The following is a 15650-nucleotide window of genomic DNA, read 5'->3' as shown; positions in this document are numbered from 1 at the left end:
TTACCGCATCAAGACATAGCGAGCGTATGTGTGGTGCAGCTAGTACGAATGTAACACACGAACGCCGCACTCGCATACGACCCCCGTTTTTGTACTTGGTTCAGCTTGCGTTCTAAACCAAACGGGCTGGCCATTGAATGAAATCAGTTTACTTCCATCGTCAAAAACCTTCGAACAAAAACTACACTACGTATTTTTTCACGGGACAGGTCAATCCTTTTTCGTATCATGTTTAATTTGTATTTTAAATAAAGAATGTGTTATGAAATCATATATGGTTTAAAAAACTGTAGTTACGTGAATAATGTTAGTGTTGCACCTATGAACAACAAACCAATCCGGAAGTAGAGAGCAGAGGTCATCAGTATCCTACAAGAATCGAATCCAGCACATCATTCACTAAAGCAACCATTAACTGTTCTGTTGAAAACAAACATTATTTTGATAAATAATTAAGTTAAAATCCCTTCCTTTCCGATAAATCACATGGCGTATCTACATGCTCATAAAAATAATCCAAATTAAATTCTACTTCATTGCGATTTAGTCAGGAATCAGAATATATTGGCTAAAATGGAACGCCCCCTATATACAGTCGGCCATTTGTGCCTTGCCGTATCTTCTCATCATTTCCCTGAGTGGAAAGAAAGGAAAAGGAGGAGGGAGGAAGCAGAATAGGAAGAGTGGAAAAAAATGATAGCACAAAAACAAACAGCAGGCAAGTTAAACTCACAAGTAGTTCAAATCGCCTGCGAGAAAGCCTAAAGCTCAATGCCGTACTGGATTAAATAAATTACTATGCTACTAAGTTTCAGTCGCCCAAACACAGTTTCGTCTATGTAAAAAAAGGCGAAAACTCAAAATCGCAAATGCGTTTCTGCTGAGCTGTTGCATATCGGATGATATGAGGTTCAGTAGACGAATTCACAAAGATCACATGAAAATGACTCTGCGCGCTGAATAGTAACTAGGGTGGATGTACCAATAGTCGCATGCTTAAGGAAAACTTTTGATAAAAAATCGATTAATAGACCTATGGGCAATGTTAATACATTAAACGAAAGCTTTCAGTCCCTACTTCATAGGAAAAATATAAAGATGGCTTAGTAACCAATTTATGTATTCAAAACCGCTTGTACCACTATAGGAACACATGTACCAATAGTGGTGCAATCGCTAATTTCGGTTCCTATTGTTGCAAATCCCATTGCTTTCTTATGGGACTTGCAACTATAGGTACACTACATCAACTATAGGTGCAAGGGAGCTCAAAATTCTAAGAAAATAATTTTTTTCAATAGTTATTTGAGCAAATTTCAAGGATAACAGTTTTATTGTCGCATAATTTTAGTGCGATGAATCGATAAAAAAATATTTGTTGATGGTTGGTATCTTAGTTAGGCGTATAACCCACTACTGCAACTATTGGTACACCTCAACTATAGGAGCACCCACCCTATGTGATAATTAAGTTTGCAGTGGCCGGTTAATACCATACGTGACCATAAGTCCTGGTTTCCCAGTACATTTCCTGGATTTTAACTGAATGTCCTGGTGTCCTAGGATGTCTAGTATGTGGGCGCACAGATTGTCGCTTGATTTGTCCTTGTTTTTCTTCTCTAAGCCTAAAACATTTGTTTTCGTTGAGTCTTCGCTTTATTCACTTTCTCAGTTACAACCGACCGTAACAATAACTGCAACATAAACTTACTTTGTAGCAAAGTACGAACATTAAAGCCCAATACACTCAAATCTCCCAACCAACCGATGCCTCTTTTTAATCTCTCAATAGGAAAGATCGTTATTTCTTTAACTTCCTTTTCTTACATGGCAATTGCAAAGAGAAACAACGAGCCATCATGTGGAGTGACAAATGAATGAGCTGTAGTTCGCTTGAAATAAAAGCAAGATTTCGACAGTACAACATTAATATTTCTAGCACAGAGAATTTCTTGTTAATTACTATTATAACATTTAAAGACTTCGAAAGTTTTAAGAACAAATCGAACCGGTTTCAATTGGGGGCAAACTCTGGGCGCTAAGAACCCTGGCGTAGTAGCGGGGGGGGGGGGGTTTGGGGACGAAACCACCCCCGAAATATTTTGGAGAATTTTGAAAAAAAAATCAATATGTTAAACATGCCTAAAATTTTAAATGAAATGAAAGTTTCATTTGCAAAAGTTATCTTGTGAAAATATTTCCTTGTAGTGAAAATTGGCTGCAGACTCGACACCTACCTGACGGCACGTTGTGGAGGCTAGCTCAACCGCCGAGGACTATAACAAGTATATCGCGGCGAAGCGAGGAGCTGGGTGCTTATTGGTTCACGAAACGGATATCGGTACCGAGAGAAATTTCGCCACATTCTGTAGTCCATGACTGACGGCGAACATGGACTGGAGAGTGTGAGAGAAGTATCCCCATAGAGACCACCAGGCGATTCTGCAGCACGAAGAAGGACGGGCCGCAAGCTAAAGTGGAAGACGAAAGCCTTTAACGAAAACCTCTTTGTTGAGTTACTTCGGCGAACAACGGAATCAAGTACGTTGATGCGGCAAGAAGGATTGTGGCGACTTGTGACGTTACAATGTCACGAAAACTAGGGCCATGCAGTAGACGGCGTGCAGATTACGGGTTAAATGAGTAGCTCAGTACGCTACACGCTGCTTGTCTTAGATCCAGAAAACGGGCTCAGATCGTAAGATCGGAGAGTGAGAGAGGAGCACAAGCGACGTTTCGAGAAGGTAGGGACTCTTTAAAACGGGAGATCAAGTTAGCAAGCCAAATGCCATAAGTAGCTGTGCTGAGAAATAAACGCCAATCTCTGGGGGATGCGTACTGAGTCGTCATGACGAAGACGAGGGTCTGCGACACTAGCTGAAATATACCCGGGAAAACTAAAGATAATCGTTGAGGGTCTCTTCCCGAATCACGATTCAACTACCTGGTCACCGACACCGTACGACGAAGAAGAAGGAGGTAACACAGCCGAGTGGTAAGTGACTAACGACGAGCTCAAAGAAGCGTCGAGGGGACTAAAATCAAAGTAAACACCCGGTCCGGATGGAATACCAACCGTGGCGCTGAAAGCTGCGATCCTGGCGTATCCGGACATGTTCAGGATGCTACTGCTGAAGTCTTTAGATGATGGTAATCCCCGAAATGAGGAAGGTGCAGAAACTGATGTTGCTGCCAAAGTGTGAGAAGTCACCGAGCCATGCAACCTCGAATAGACCAATACCGCAGCGTGGCATAAAACAAATGAGCCAGATCCTGAACAGCTACTTCTAGAGTAGAGCATTGCTGTACCAGACGAACAAACGGGCAATAGGCAATGCGAGTCACAGCAGGCGTTCCTCAGGGCTCCATTCTCTGTCCAACACTTTGGAATGAGATGTACGATGGGGTCTTAACACTGCGGCTACCCAGGAAAGTGAAAATCGTTGGTTTCGTGGACGATGTGTCACTAACGGTGAGACACTTGAAGAAATGGAGGTGTCGGTGACGGAGACAATGAAACCGCGAAAAGCTGAACAGGACGCTTCGACTGTTGGTCGTACGAGTTGCGATTGTGTACCGGAGGCAGTATGCCTTGTCGCTGAGCTGATCCCCATCTACATTCCCTGACGGAGGATATCAAGTGCTACAAACAATGAAAAGCCAGAAACGTGAGGAAGATGATGAGAATCGATTCGATGGTGACGTGGCAGCAGGAATGTTACAATACGGAGAAAGGAAAGTGGACCTACCGGCTCATCCAAACCTGTCGGCGTGGGTCAATAGAAAGCACGGAGAGATGACCTTCCACCTGAAACAGCTCCTACCGAGCCACGGCTGCTTAAGGAGTATCTTCATCGGTGTGGGTACGCAACGTCAACACTGTGCTTGGAGTGTGAGATCGTCGAGGAGACACCGGAGCGTCTTTGAATGTCCGAGGTTTGAAGTCTTTGAATGTCCGAGGAGAGTCTTTGAATGTCCGAGGTTTGAAGTGACGTGCAGGGAGCTACTTAAAACGGGAGGACCGGACATCAACCCGGATAATGTAGCCTACAGAATGACAAGCGACGTAAAGGCGTGGAACACAGTAAACAGAGATATGATGTAGATCAGTGATTCTCAACCTGGGGTCCACTGACCCCTAGGGTGCCGCGAAGTTATTGCTGGGAGTCCGCGAAGCAAAATATATTTTCCAAGTGCATATTGAAATGTTTCCTAACAAATTGAAAATAACATATTGATAGCATACAAAATTGATGTTTAACTATGGGGGTCCGCAGCAACCCAGTGTGATATCTAAGGAGTCCGTGGTACGAAAAAGGTTGAGAACCGCTGATGTAGATCATGACCGTCTTACAACGGAATGGACATCGAACAACGGTTTCGGGAGAGCAATCACCGCCAGGGAACTCTCCGCAGGAATAAGCTAGATTCACCGCCGCGGACTAGTCGAGTAGACTGCAACAGAGTAGCGAGTATGAGTCGTCGAAACGCCAGCGAACCGGACGTCACGCTCCATGCGGATTCGTCAGACCGACCACGGCACCCCACCGGTTGTTCCGATAGAAAAATAGCGAAAACCAAAGAGGAATCGATATTGGGAGAACTTTTTTCGCCAGGGAACTCTCCGTTAGCGTAAGCTAGATTCACCGCTGGGGACTAGACTGAGTAGACAGCGACGAGACACCACTAGTCGCGGGTCATCGGCGCACTAGTGCGCCGGACACCCTGCTTCACCAGAATCGCCGGGGAATTCTCTGTCGGAGTAGGTCAGGTCCATCGTCGGGGACTAGACCGAGTAGTTCGCGAACCAGTCGGAAGCTCAACGGAGAAGTGGTACTGAATTGCACAAGGGAACTGAAGGGCTCAGTAAATTAGACAGTCTGAAGTTTGCCGCCCAGATTGTCCTCGTAGGGGAAGAGTATTAATTCTATACCAACAGCTAGCTTTCCTACTGTTGTTTCGTACAGAATTATTGGCAACCGTAATGAGCAACATTGCCTTTTGCATGTTATTGGTGCTAACGGGCGTAAAATTATGCCAATTTCTCTAGCCCTTCTGGCAACCCAGTTTATGATGATAGCCTTCGTGCCTCGATCTGTCGGGATCGTCAGTTCAGTCCAGATCGTACCTGCATGCGTACAGGAATAAATAATTTATCTCCCCAAAAGTGACTGTGATCAATAAAATAATTACTTAAGTCAAAGAGATTGTGCTAAATAAATTTCTGTCCAAAGTAGATATTTGTGCAACTTAATTGTGATTTAAAAGGTGTGTATTCCACTGATCGGAAACCAAGTACCTTGCCCGCTGTACTGCGCTTTGCTTGCTGGTTTTACTGCGATCGCCTTTGTGCCGCTTTCTTCTACCGTCGACCCGATGGTGTGCCGGGTGAGTGCAGTTGGACTGATGCAACTAGGGTGACGATCCCAATAGCTGCCATCATCACGCCGGAACGATTCTGGTGAGGATTGAAAGTAACACAACGTAGGGTCCCGGTAAGCGCCATCATAATTTGGTGCCGTGACCAGGATCTGTTTCGGACCACGTGCGGAGCCTTTCACTGGACGTCGCCATTTTGATTCCCTTGACCAAGGGAAGGAAAGTTTTGGATCATCGCATGCTGCTGCCAAAATTAAATCCAAGGCTCGATTTAATTGGATACAAGGTAATTACCTGTCCAATCTGTGTTGCGGGTATCGCAGGTACCCTTTAGATTTCTTTTTCTTTATTGCATGCCCGATTCGTATTGTTCCGGATCAACAATCGCTTCAATTGATCGCGGAATTGGCATTGTGCTGGCCACAAAGCGCCATAGTGTTGGCCTCAAAGCGCCATTGTTCAACGATCGGGATTAGAATAGGACCATTGTTCACTGTGGCGTCCCTAGCCGTGGTGAATCCGCCTGCTGAGCTGTACTGTTGCTGCAGTGGCATCTTCCGACACTTCCGTGGCGTTCCTAGCCGTGGTTTTCAACGTGATTTCATTTTTACGGAACCGAATTGTTTGCTGTTGCTGCTAACTAGATATTCCTGTGAGTTTTCGCCAGTTTTTGAGCGCTGCTTCGGATCATCAACTCACCTACCAGTGCGGACGGTACTGTACTGTTCCTGTTGGCTGGATAAATATACAAGGCACATACTTGCCTTGGAAAAGGTGAGCCTCTTTCCAAGTATTTACCACCCCTCCTGTGGGTCTACTGTGGTCTTTTATTGTGCAGGTCGATCTACTGTTCCTGATTGGCCACGTTTCTGATTCCCGCTATTCGAGATGGCGGAGGTCGACAATAGAAGCCAGCTGCTGTCACGGAGAGCTACACTGCTTGCTGCTCTGGGTCGGGCAGAGGTTTTTGCTGTGGAGTACGACGCTCTTCGTGACGAATCGCAGGTACCTTTGAGGTTGGAGTACTTGAACGGAATTTGGAATAATTTGGAGACCGTTCAAGCGGAACTGGAGGACAACGAAACCAACGAAGATGGTAAGGTCGAGCATGCTGCTGTGCGTGCTGATTTCGAGCCCCGGCTCTTTAAAATAAAAGCATGTCTTATTTCAAAATTGTCTCCTCTTCCTAACGATCGGAGCCCTCAACCCTCTCGTGTATCCTCCACTCTCTCTGGCATCAAGCTGCCAACAATTTCGTTGCCTGAGTTCGATGGTGATTACATGCAATGGCTTGCATTCCACGATACTTTCTTGGCATTGATTCATTCAAACTCTGAGGTCCCGGATATTCAGAAATTCCACTATTTGAGGGCAGCTGTCAAGGGGGAAGCTGCTCAGTTGATTGAATCGATCGGTATCAGCTCTGCGAACTATTCTTTAGCATGGCAAACTTTAGAAAGCAGGTATTCCAACGATTATTTGCTGAAGAAGCGTCACTTGCAGGCACTGTTGGACATTCCGAGGATGAAGAAGGAGTCTGCTGCTGCGCTTCACGGGTTGGTGGACGAATTTGAACGTCACACCAAGATTCTTCGACAACTGGGAGAACCAACCGACGCCTGGAGTACCATTTTGGAGCATCTGCTATGCACGCGTCTACACGATGACTCTTTGAAGGCATGGGAAGACCATGCATCTACCGTCGACAATCCGGATTACACTTGTCTCATAGATTTTTTGCAACGAAGAACTCGAGTACTGGAATCGATCTCAGTCAACCATCAAACTGCTGATTCGCATTCCGCTTCTGGTCCACCAGCTCATTCGTCGAAGAGAACATTCCATTCACAGCTTCGTCTCTCTTCTTGTGCCTCCACAGCGAGTTCACCAGTAACACATGTTGGTGAGAAATGTGTCCTCTGTAACCAGTCCCATTTACTGATGAGATGTCAGCGTTTTAACCGACTTTCGCCAAGTGAACGTCAGCAGTTTGTGAAATCAAAACGTCTGTGTCACAACTGTATGAAAGGTGATCACATTGCCCGCAATTGTCCATCCAATTTCAACTGCCGTAAGTGCAGCCGTCGTCATCACACTCTTCTCCACTCTGAACAGCCCGACGGTTCCAGTCGATTCAACAATGAGGGTACATATACCGCTCCAGCTACAACCGCTTCGACTTCTTCGCAGCCCAGTGGGTCTTCTGCAGCACAACCGTCTACGCAATCAACAGTTGCTGCTACTGAGAGCATCCCGCAAACTGAAGTCAGTGCCACTGTCCAGCAGTACCGTGAGAACGTGTTCCTTCTCACCGTGATCGTTAAGGTGATCGATGCGTACGGTGAAGAGCATCTAGCGCGCGCGCTTCTCGACAGCGCATCGCAACCGAACCTCATCACAGATCGTATGGCTCATATTCTACGCCTTCGAAGGCAGAATGTGAACGTCACAGTACAAGGGGCCGGCAAACTTTCAAAGCCAGTACGTGAATCCGTTTTCGCTCATGTTTTTTCTAGAAAGGGTGATTTTTCGTGCAGCGTCGACTTTCTTGTGATGGACAAAGTAACGGCGAACCTTCCATCGCAAACCATATCAACAAAAGAATGGCACATTCCGAAGGACTTATTTCTTGCAGATCCGTCTTTCAACGAGAGTCAGCCAATCGACATGGTGCTAGGTGCCAAACATTTCTACTCGTTCTTCCCGAGTGCTGCACGCCTGCAGCTGGGCCGAAACCTTCCTCTATTGGTGGACAGTGTCTTCGGTTGGATTGTTGCTGGGTCGACAAACCAAAATTCCCCTATACAAGTGACGTCACCCACCTCTATGGTTGTTTCGATGATTTCTTTGGAGGACAGTCTAGAGCGTTTCTGGAAAACTGAAGAGCTGACTACCAAGGACAACTACTCTGTTGAAGAAAGGCACTGTGAATCGTTGTATCAATCAACCGTATCCCGTGATCCTACAGGACGATACATCGTTCGGTATCCCCGTAAACCAGACTTTAACGTTATGCTAGGAGAGTCGAAGAGCACTGCACAACGCCGTTTCGGACTACTTGAAAGGCGTTTGGAACGAGACCCAAACCTAAAAGATGAATACCATTTGTTTATGCGAGAGTACCTCTCCCTCGGCCATATGCGGCTGGTCGAAGCGGACGACGAACACCACTCTCAAGCCTACTATCTGCCCCACCACCCCGTAATTAAGGAAGCAAGTACGACGACCAAGGTTCGGGTCGTATTTGACGGCTCGGCCAAAACTTCTACCGGCTTCTCTCTAAATGAAGCTCTTTGCGTGGGTCCTGTGGTACAAGACGATCTTTTGACCATCATCTTGCGGTTTCGTACCTTTCCGATCGCCCTGGTCGGTGACATAGCCAAAATGTACCGACAGGTACTTGTTCACCCCAACGATTCTCCTTTGCAGCGCATCCTTTGGCGATTTTCAGACCAATCTCCAGTCCAGACATACGAACTGCTCACTGTTACGTATGGTCTCGGTCCATCTTCTTACCTGGCAACACGAACTCTCCAGCAACTGGCAGAAGATGAAGGTCGAACATTCACTGCAGCTGGCCCAGCACTTAGAAAGGGTTTCTACGTGGACGATTTTATTGGTGGAGCTCAAACCGTGGAAGAAGCAATCCGTCTTCGCATAGAGCTCGCTGAACTATTGGAAAAAGGAGGATTCGCACTACGTAAATGGACCTCTAACCGGCTCGAAGTTCTGCAAGGTCTCACCGATGATCAGATTGGCATGCAATCCGCTTTGCACTTTTGTCCAAATGAAACCATTAAGGCATTGGGAATTGGTTGGGAGCCCGAAGCTGATTTCCTTCGTTTCGACTCACAGATTCGACACAGCGATGAACACCCGACAAAGCGAACGATTCTCTCCGACATAGCACGACTATTCGACCCTCTTGGATTAATCGCCCCTGTCGTCGTCCGAGCGAAAATTCTGATGCAGGAATTATGGCTTCTATCCTGCGGCTGGGATGATCCTGTACCAGAACCCATCAAGTCCAAGTGGGAAATCTACCATCGAGAACTGGCAAAGATTTTGGAGCACCGTGTAGACAGGTATGCCTTCTTACCCGGCTCATCTATTCAACTGCACACCTTTGCAGATGCTTCCCAATCCGCATACGGTGCATGCACGTACGCTCGCTGTGAAGATGGACGAGGAAGAGTGAGGATCCAGCTTTTGGCTTCAAAGTCACGCGTCGCCCCACTGAAGCGAATCAGCATCGCTCGATTGGAACTGTGTGCTGCCGTGCTAGCTGCTCATCTGCACACCCACATCAAAAAGGCCATCGACGTCAACATAATAGCATCCTATTTCTGGTCTGACTCAGCTGTCACTCTACAGTGGCTACGATCTCCACCAAACGTATGGCCCACGTTCGTTGCCAACAGAGTGTCAGAAATCCAGCAGTACACACACGGATGCCAATGGAAACACGTTCCTGGAGGAGAAAATCCAGCTGACCTGGTTTCGCGCGGTATGTCTGTCGAAGATTTCCTCAAAAGCTATTTGTGGACTAACGGTCCTAGTTGGTTAACACGTTCCCTGCAAAATTGGCCCAATTCGATACCTGCAGGTGTCCCACAAGAAGTACTGGAAATAAAAACAACCGTCGTTGTCGCTCAAGTAACACCGACAGTGCACCCTTGGTTTCTACGATGGTCATCATACAATCGCCTTCTTCGCATCATTGCATACTGTATGAAATTCGTCACCAATACCCGAGCAAAAGTGCGCACGCAGCCCCCACCGACTCCCATCGACCGATCACTTACCGTCGAAGAACTATCAAATTCAAAAACGCTTCTTATTCGTTTGGCTCAACACGACGATTTTGCTGCAGAAATAAAACAATTGGAGGAAGGCAATTCAGTTTCGAAGCGTTCCCCCCTTCACTTGATGAGCCCATTTATAGACCCAGAGAGAGTGTTGAGAGTGGGAGGTCGTTTGAATCTGTCGCAATTACCCTACCAAGAAAAGCACCCCGCTTTAATTCCTACCAATCATCCGCTAACTCGCCTCATCGTCGAACATTTTCACCGGAAACTATTCCGCGGCGGCGGGCGTCTACTGCTGACAGCGATTCGAGAGGAATTCTGGCCCCCGAGAGGCCGCAAGCTAATACGCAGCGTCGTCAGAAATTGTTTTCGTTGCACACGCCTCAACCCGGTACCTGCCCAGCAGCAAATTGGTCAATTGCCAGCCCCAAGAGTAATACCCAGTCGTCCATTCAGTGTCACAGGTGTGGATTATGCGGGTCCATTGTACCTTCGACCAATTCACAAACGTGCCGCACCTGCTAAAGCCTACCTGTGTCTCTTCGTGTGCTTCGCGACCAAAGCAGTCCACCTAGAATTGGTTAGCGATTTGTCCACCCAAGGCTTCTTATGTTCGTTGCGAAGATTTATTGCCCGGCGTGGCCGGCCCGCGCACATTCATTCAGATAACGGGAAGAATTTTGAAGGGGCTAAGAATGAACTATCTGCACTGTTTACCATGCTTCAAAATCGTTCCCAGCAGGAAGAAATATCTTCTGCCTGTACCGCAGAAGGAATTACCTGGCACTTGATACCCCCTAAAGCCCCCCACTTTGGCGGTTTGTGGGAGGCGGCCGTAAAGGTAGCGAAAAAACACTTGTTCCGACAGCTGGGTTCAAGTCGACTTTCGTTCGAGGAAATGTGCACGATTCTTACCCAAATCGAAGCAATTATGAACTCGCGACCGTTGCTTCCAATGACAGAAGACCCTAATGATTTAGCCGCTTTGACACCTGCCCACTTCCTCATCGGATCATCGATGCATGCCCTGCCCGACCCAGACCTACGGAACATACCTGCGAACCGACTCGACCACTACCAAAAGCTGCAGATGCATGTGCAGCAATTTTGGATCCATTGGCGAAAAGAGTACCTGCAGGAGCTACAAAAGGACACGAGACGATGGATACGGAACGACGAAATTATCCCTGGCAAACTAGTCATCATCGTTGACGATCTGCAACCACCAATTCGTTGGCCACTCGCTCGCATCGAATCAGTCCTGCCAGGAAAAGATCAACTTACGCGAGTTGTATCACTTCGCACTGACCGCGGTATCATCACTCGACCGATTACAAAAATCTGTCTGTTACCGTGCACAACGACAGCCCCAGAAGCAGAAGGATGTTTAACGATGGCCAACAACTTACAACCGGCCCAACGGAGTCCGGATACACCTCTAGAATAGCTGAAATTAGAAAAAAATGTGTTAGTTTATAAGAAGTGAAATTTATTGCCTAGCTCTAAGTCACAATGTTTATTGTTTACGTTTTTTTTTTGTTGAACATAATAGTTCAAGGCGGCGAGTATGTTGTTTCGTACAGAATTATTGGCAACCGTAATGAGCAACATTGCCTTTTGCATGTTATTGGTGCTAACGGGCGTAAAATTATGCCAATTTCTCTAGCCCTTCTGGCAACCCAGTTTATGATGATAGCCTTCGTGCCTCGATCTGTCGGGATCGTCAGTTCAGTCCAGATCGTACCTGCATGCGTACAGGAATAAATAATTTATCTCCCCAAAAGTGACTGTGATCAATAAAATAATTACTTAAGTCAAAGAGATTGTGCTAAATAAATTTCTGTCCAAAGTAGATATTTGTGCAACTTAATTGTGATTTAAAAGGTGTGTATTCCACTGATCGGAAACCAAGTACCTTGCCCGCTGTACTGCGCTTTGCTTGCTGGTTTTACTGCGATCGCCTTTGTGCCGCTTTCTTCTACCGTCGACCCGATGGTGTGCCGGGTGAGTGCAGTTGGACTGATGCAACTAGGGTGACGATCCCAATAGCTGCCATCATCACGCCGGAACGATTCTGGTGAGGATTGAAAGTAACACAACGTAGGGTCCCGGTAAGCGCCATCACCTACCTTGACTACCCAAACCCGTTCCCTGAGTTGTTGGTTTTGAACATTTTTTTCCTGCTCAGAATGTTTTTGAACATTTTTTATATATATACAAAAAAAATTCATATCCCCCCCCCGAAAAATTTTCTTACTACGCCACTGGGTGGTATTTTCATGAAATGAACCCTGAAGCCCATGAGCATGGGGGTATTAAGGGCTTGTCGTGTACTCAGGATAGCCGTCTAAAAGAAAGATGTTGGCATTATTCTACAACTCTCTACTATTGATCAGTTCATTTTAGGTTTTCACCATAAAATTGTTTACGTCTTCACCACGAAATATGGCTAGATCCGGCTAGAACACGACATAGTTGTTTTCTTAATGAAGGCTGCAACTTCCGGTAAGCACTTTGTGTTGTACACCTCCCCGTCGATCGCAAGTTGCTCATAGAAGAAGATTGGTTTTGAAATACTTTTCGCACTGATTATCAGCCACAGAAAGATGTTCTTTGGGAACTTCGTGTGGAATACTTTACGTTGCTGCTCGCATCTTTGCTAGAAGATGTAAAACAGCCGGTCCATTGTCAGCCAGCCTTCGAGCGTCATGTATGTCTCGTCTTCCATGTTGCGCTTCGAAGGGAAGACATCTTTGATGAGTACTTTTATCCGCTACTTTTGGTGGGCTCGACTTCCGCTTCCTCATGACGATGTCCATGTTAGCCAAATTCTCTTTAATCGTCGACCTCCTGGCCCAAGGCGCAAATGAATTTAACCACTTTGCTTTCCGTTTTTCGCTTCAGCGCTTGCTGTTCCTTCCAGTTTAACAAAACCGCAGAACGGCCGGAGCCCGACTTGCACACGATGTTCTCACCTATCTTCAGGAGCACCAAAATTTTGCATATGGGCGCTCGGCGGTATAGCCTATTTTTATTTTTTTACGATTTACTGCTGGGCCGTTGCCCAGGATTGAGAGATAATGATTATCATAGGAAATGCTCACGTACCCACGTTGACATCTACATCAGAAATACCCCAGGGAAGCTACTTGGGACCGTTTATGTTTCTGCTTTACTTCAATAACGTGTATTTAGCCTTCGTTCCTTCGCAGACGATCTCAAAACATTTCGTCACATCCATCTAATTAAGGATTGTAGACTTCTCCAGCAATAGCTTGAAACTTTCGTTGGTTGTGGTGCAGTGAGAACCGCGTGTGTGTAAATCCGAAGTAGTGTGCGGTGATCGACTTCTCAAGAAAGACATTCTCGCAGAGGTCTGCCTGCCAAACTCCTAAAATTTTAATTGACAGCCGCAAACCTAGGGAGAATTTCTTTAGGCACGTACCAGCGAGAGGAAACCGGGAGGGTGGGGTACTGGAATTTTACTCGTCTGACATGGTTGAGCCAATAGCTGCAGTGCTCCGTTGAAGCCCAAGACCGAATCTTTTCCTCTATCCAACTTGTTAAAATAGGCTATGGAAGCTCAAGATCTACAACGTCAATCTCTGCGCCTGCTCTGTTCAACTTTCATTACCAGTAATACTGGAATGACAGGGCACCCAAACGAGGTTGATAGCTGGGACGGGACGTGCAAAGTGAAAAAAAACTACATGTCATCGCGAACCGTACCTTTCTTGGCGATTTTCATTTTCTTGAAATGAGTAGTGTCCGGGTAGTTTTGTTATATCTCGGCTATAACGGCTAGGTGTTTTACAAACATACATTTTACATGCGTTTAAAATGAGTTTATGTACACAGAAACAAATGGTCTTAATAAACGTCAGATTGTGGTAAGTTTTGGTGTGCGATACCAATCTCACCATTGATTCTTCCTATAGTTTGGTGGTGATTACCTAGTATACTGGTAAGTATATGTGAGTAGATAATGAATCCGAAAATAAATATTATTTTTAATTTTCATATTAGGCAATTAAGGGCGATTAAATGGCGCGTTCGGTGGGCGATTAAAGGGCGGGTAGGGCGACAAAAAAATGACAACGTCAAATCGCCCAAATGTTGCATTTGAAATAGCTCCCTAATTGCCAGCAATTTGCTGGCAAATTGAAGAGCAATTACCGCATCCGAGTTGGCATATAGCCCCCCGTTAGCCAGCAACTTGACTGGGCACGTAGACAATTTAGGGGAGGGCAGGGGTCACGAGAAAGTCCACCCTTATCCAAGAGGAGGAGGTGGCGAGACCGGAAATATCCACGTGGACTTTTCATTATATTTTTGTCTTTTAGGAGAAAATTAAATAAATTTGTATCGTCATTGCCGTGAGCGCTTACCTTCAAATTTTTTGAAGATTTTGAAATAGTTAAAGTGCTTATAACAGCATGGTGTGTGATGGTAGCTATCATCAAAAAAAAAATCAAAGGACATCGTGCGAAACAAAATCTGAGAAAAAATTCTGTCTGCCTCATTTGATTCAATTTTCTGTGACTTGGCCAAATACTACTACTCAGTTAAAAAGGGCAAGTTGCTGGGGGCTTTTAGCCAAATCGGATACGCTAATTGCCCTTCAATTTGCCAGCAAATTGCTGGCAATTAGGCGGCTATTTCAAATGCAACATTGTCTTTTGTGTACTAAACTATATTGTTAGTTTTAAGATAACCGTAAAATATTTCGTAAAATACTATTACTCCCCATCTTGTATATCAAAGTGAATCCCTTGTTTTAAATTTTTTCATAAAAAAAATCTTTTGGCCCTCTCTTGTATATTGAATCTTATTTCTAGTCTTAAGATAGCTGTAAACTTTCTTTTCCTTTGTAAAAAAAAATATTTCAACATTGTAACCTCCTAGTTTTAAGATATCCAAAATGTAAAAACAAAAGCATTTGGCACCGCCAAGCTAACGCATTTGTGCCTATCAAATAAACGAAATGAATAAAAAAAATGCAACATTGTCGCACTTAAATCGTCCCCAGATCGCCCACGGAACGTGTCTATTAATCGCCCTTAACCCATTCATGCCCATGTTGTTTGTGGACAACAACGTTTTTAAACAGCTATAACTTCTGATTGAGGCAAGATTTGCTCACAAAAACAAGTAAGGCTCATTAATGTGATTATTGCCTTTCATTTGAGTATTAACATTTACAAAGATCAGCTCTAGAACTGAAGTTATTGCAATTAGTCTGATTGGATTTCGATGGAGCAGTGCTGCCAGAGACAGTTTACGTTGACGACCGAAAATGATTTTTTCATATATCTCTGTTATGGTGCAATATTATTGAAAACTGATAAAACTTATCAATTAAGACTGCCGCTGGCTACGTTTTCCACGTAATTGGACTATTGTAGGAGAATTGTATTGAGCATCAGAAGGTAAAAATTGACCAACTTCTAGCACTGCCATAGA

General features: G+C 45.3%; 1 protein-coding gene across 1 annotated transcript; it reads left to right on the top strand.

Moving 5' to 3' along the window:
* The first annotated feature begins 6267 nt into the window (after positions 1-6267).
* LOC131681017 (uncharacterized) lies at positions 6268-11634 on the top strand. The gene has a single exon (XM_058961725.1). It carries the CDS (start codon positions 6268-6270, stop codon positions 11632-11634), a length of 5367 nt encoding a protein of 1788 aa, XP_058817708.1.
* Positions 11635-15650: the final 4016 nt, after the last annotated feature.

This window comes from Topomyia yanbarensis, chromosome 2, assembly GCF_030247195.1.
Source record: "Topomyia yanbarensis strain Yona2022 chromosome 2, ASM3024719v1, whole genome shotgun sequence".
In the NCBI taxonomy this organism is placed as follows: Eukaryota; Metazoa; Arthropoda; class Insecta; order Diptera; family Culicidae; genus Topomyia; species Topomyia yanbarensis.
The sequence above is the reverse complement of the archived record's forward strand: the minus strand, read 5'-3'. Positions and strand labels throughout refer to the sequence as shown.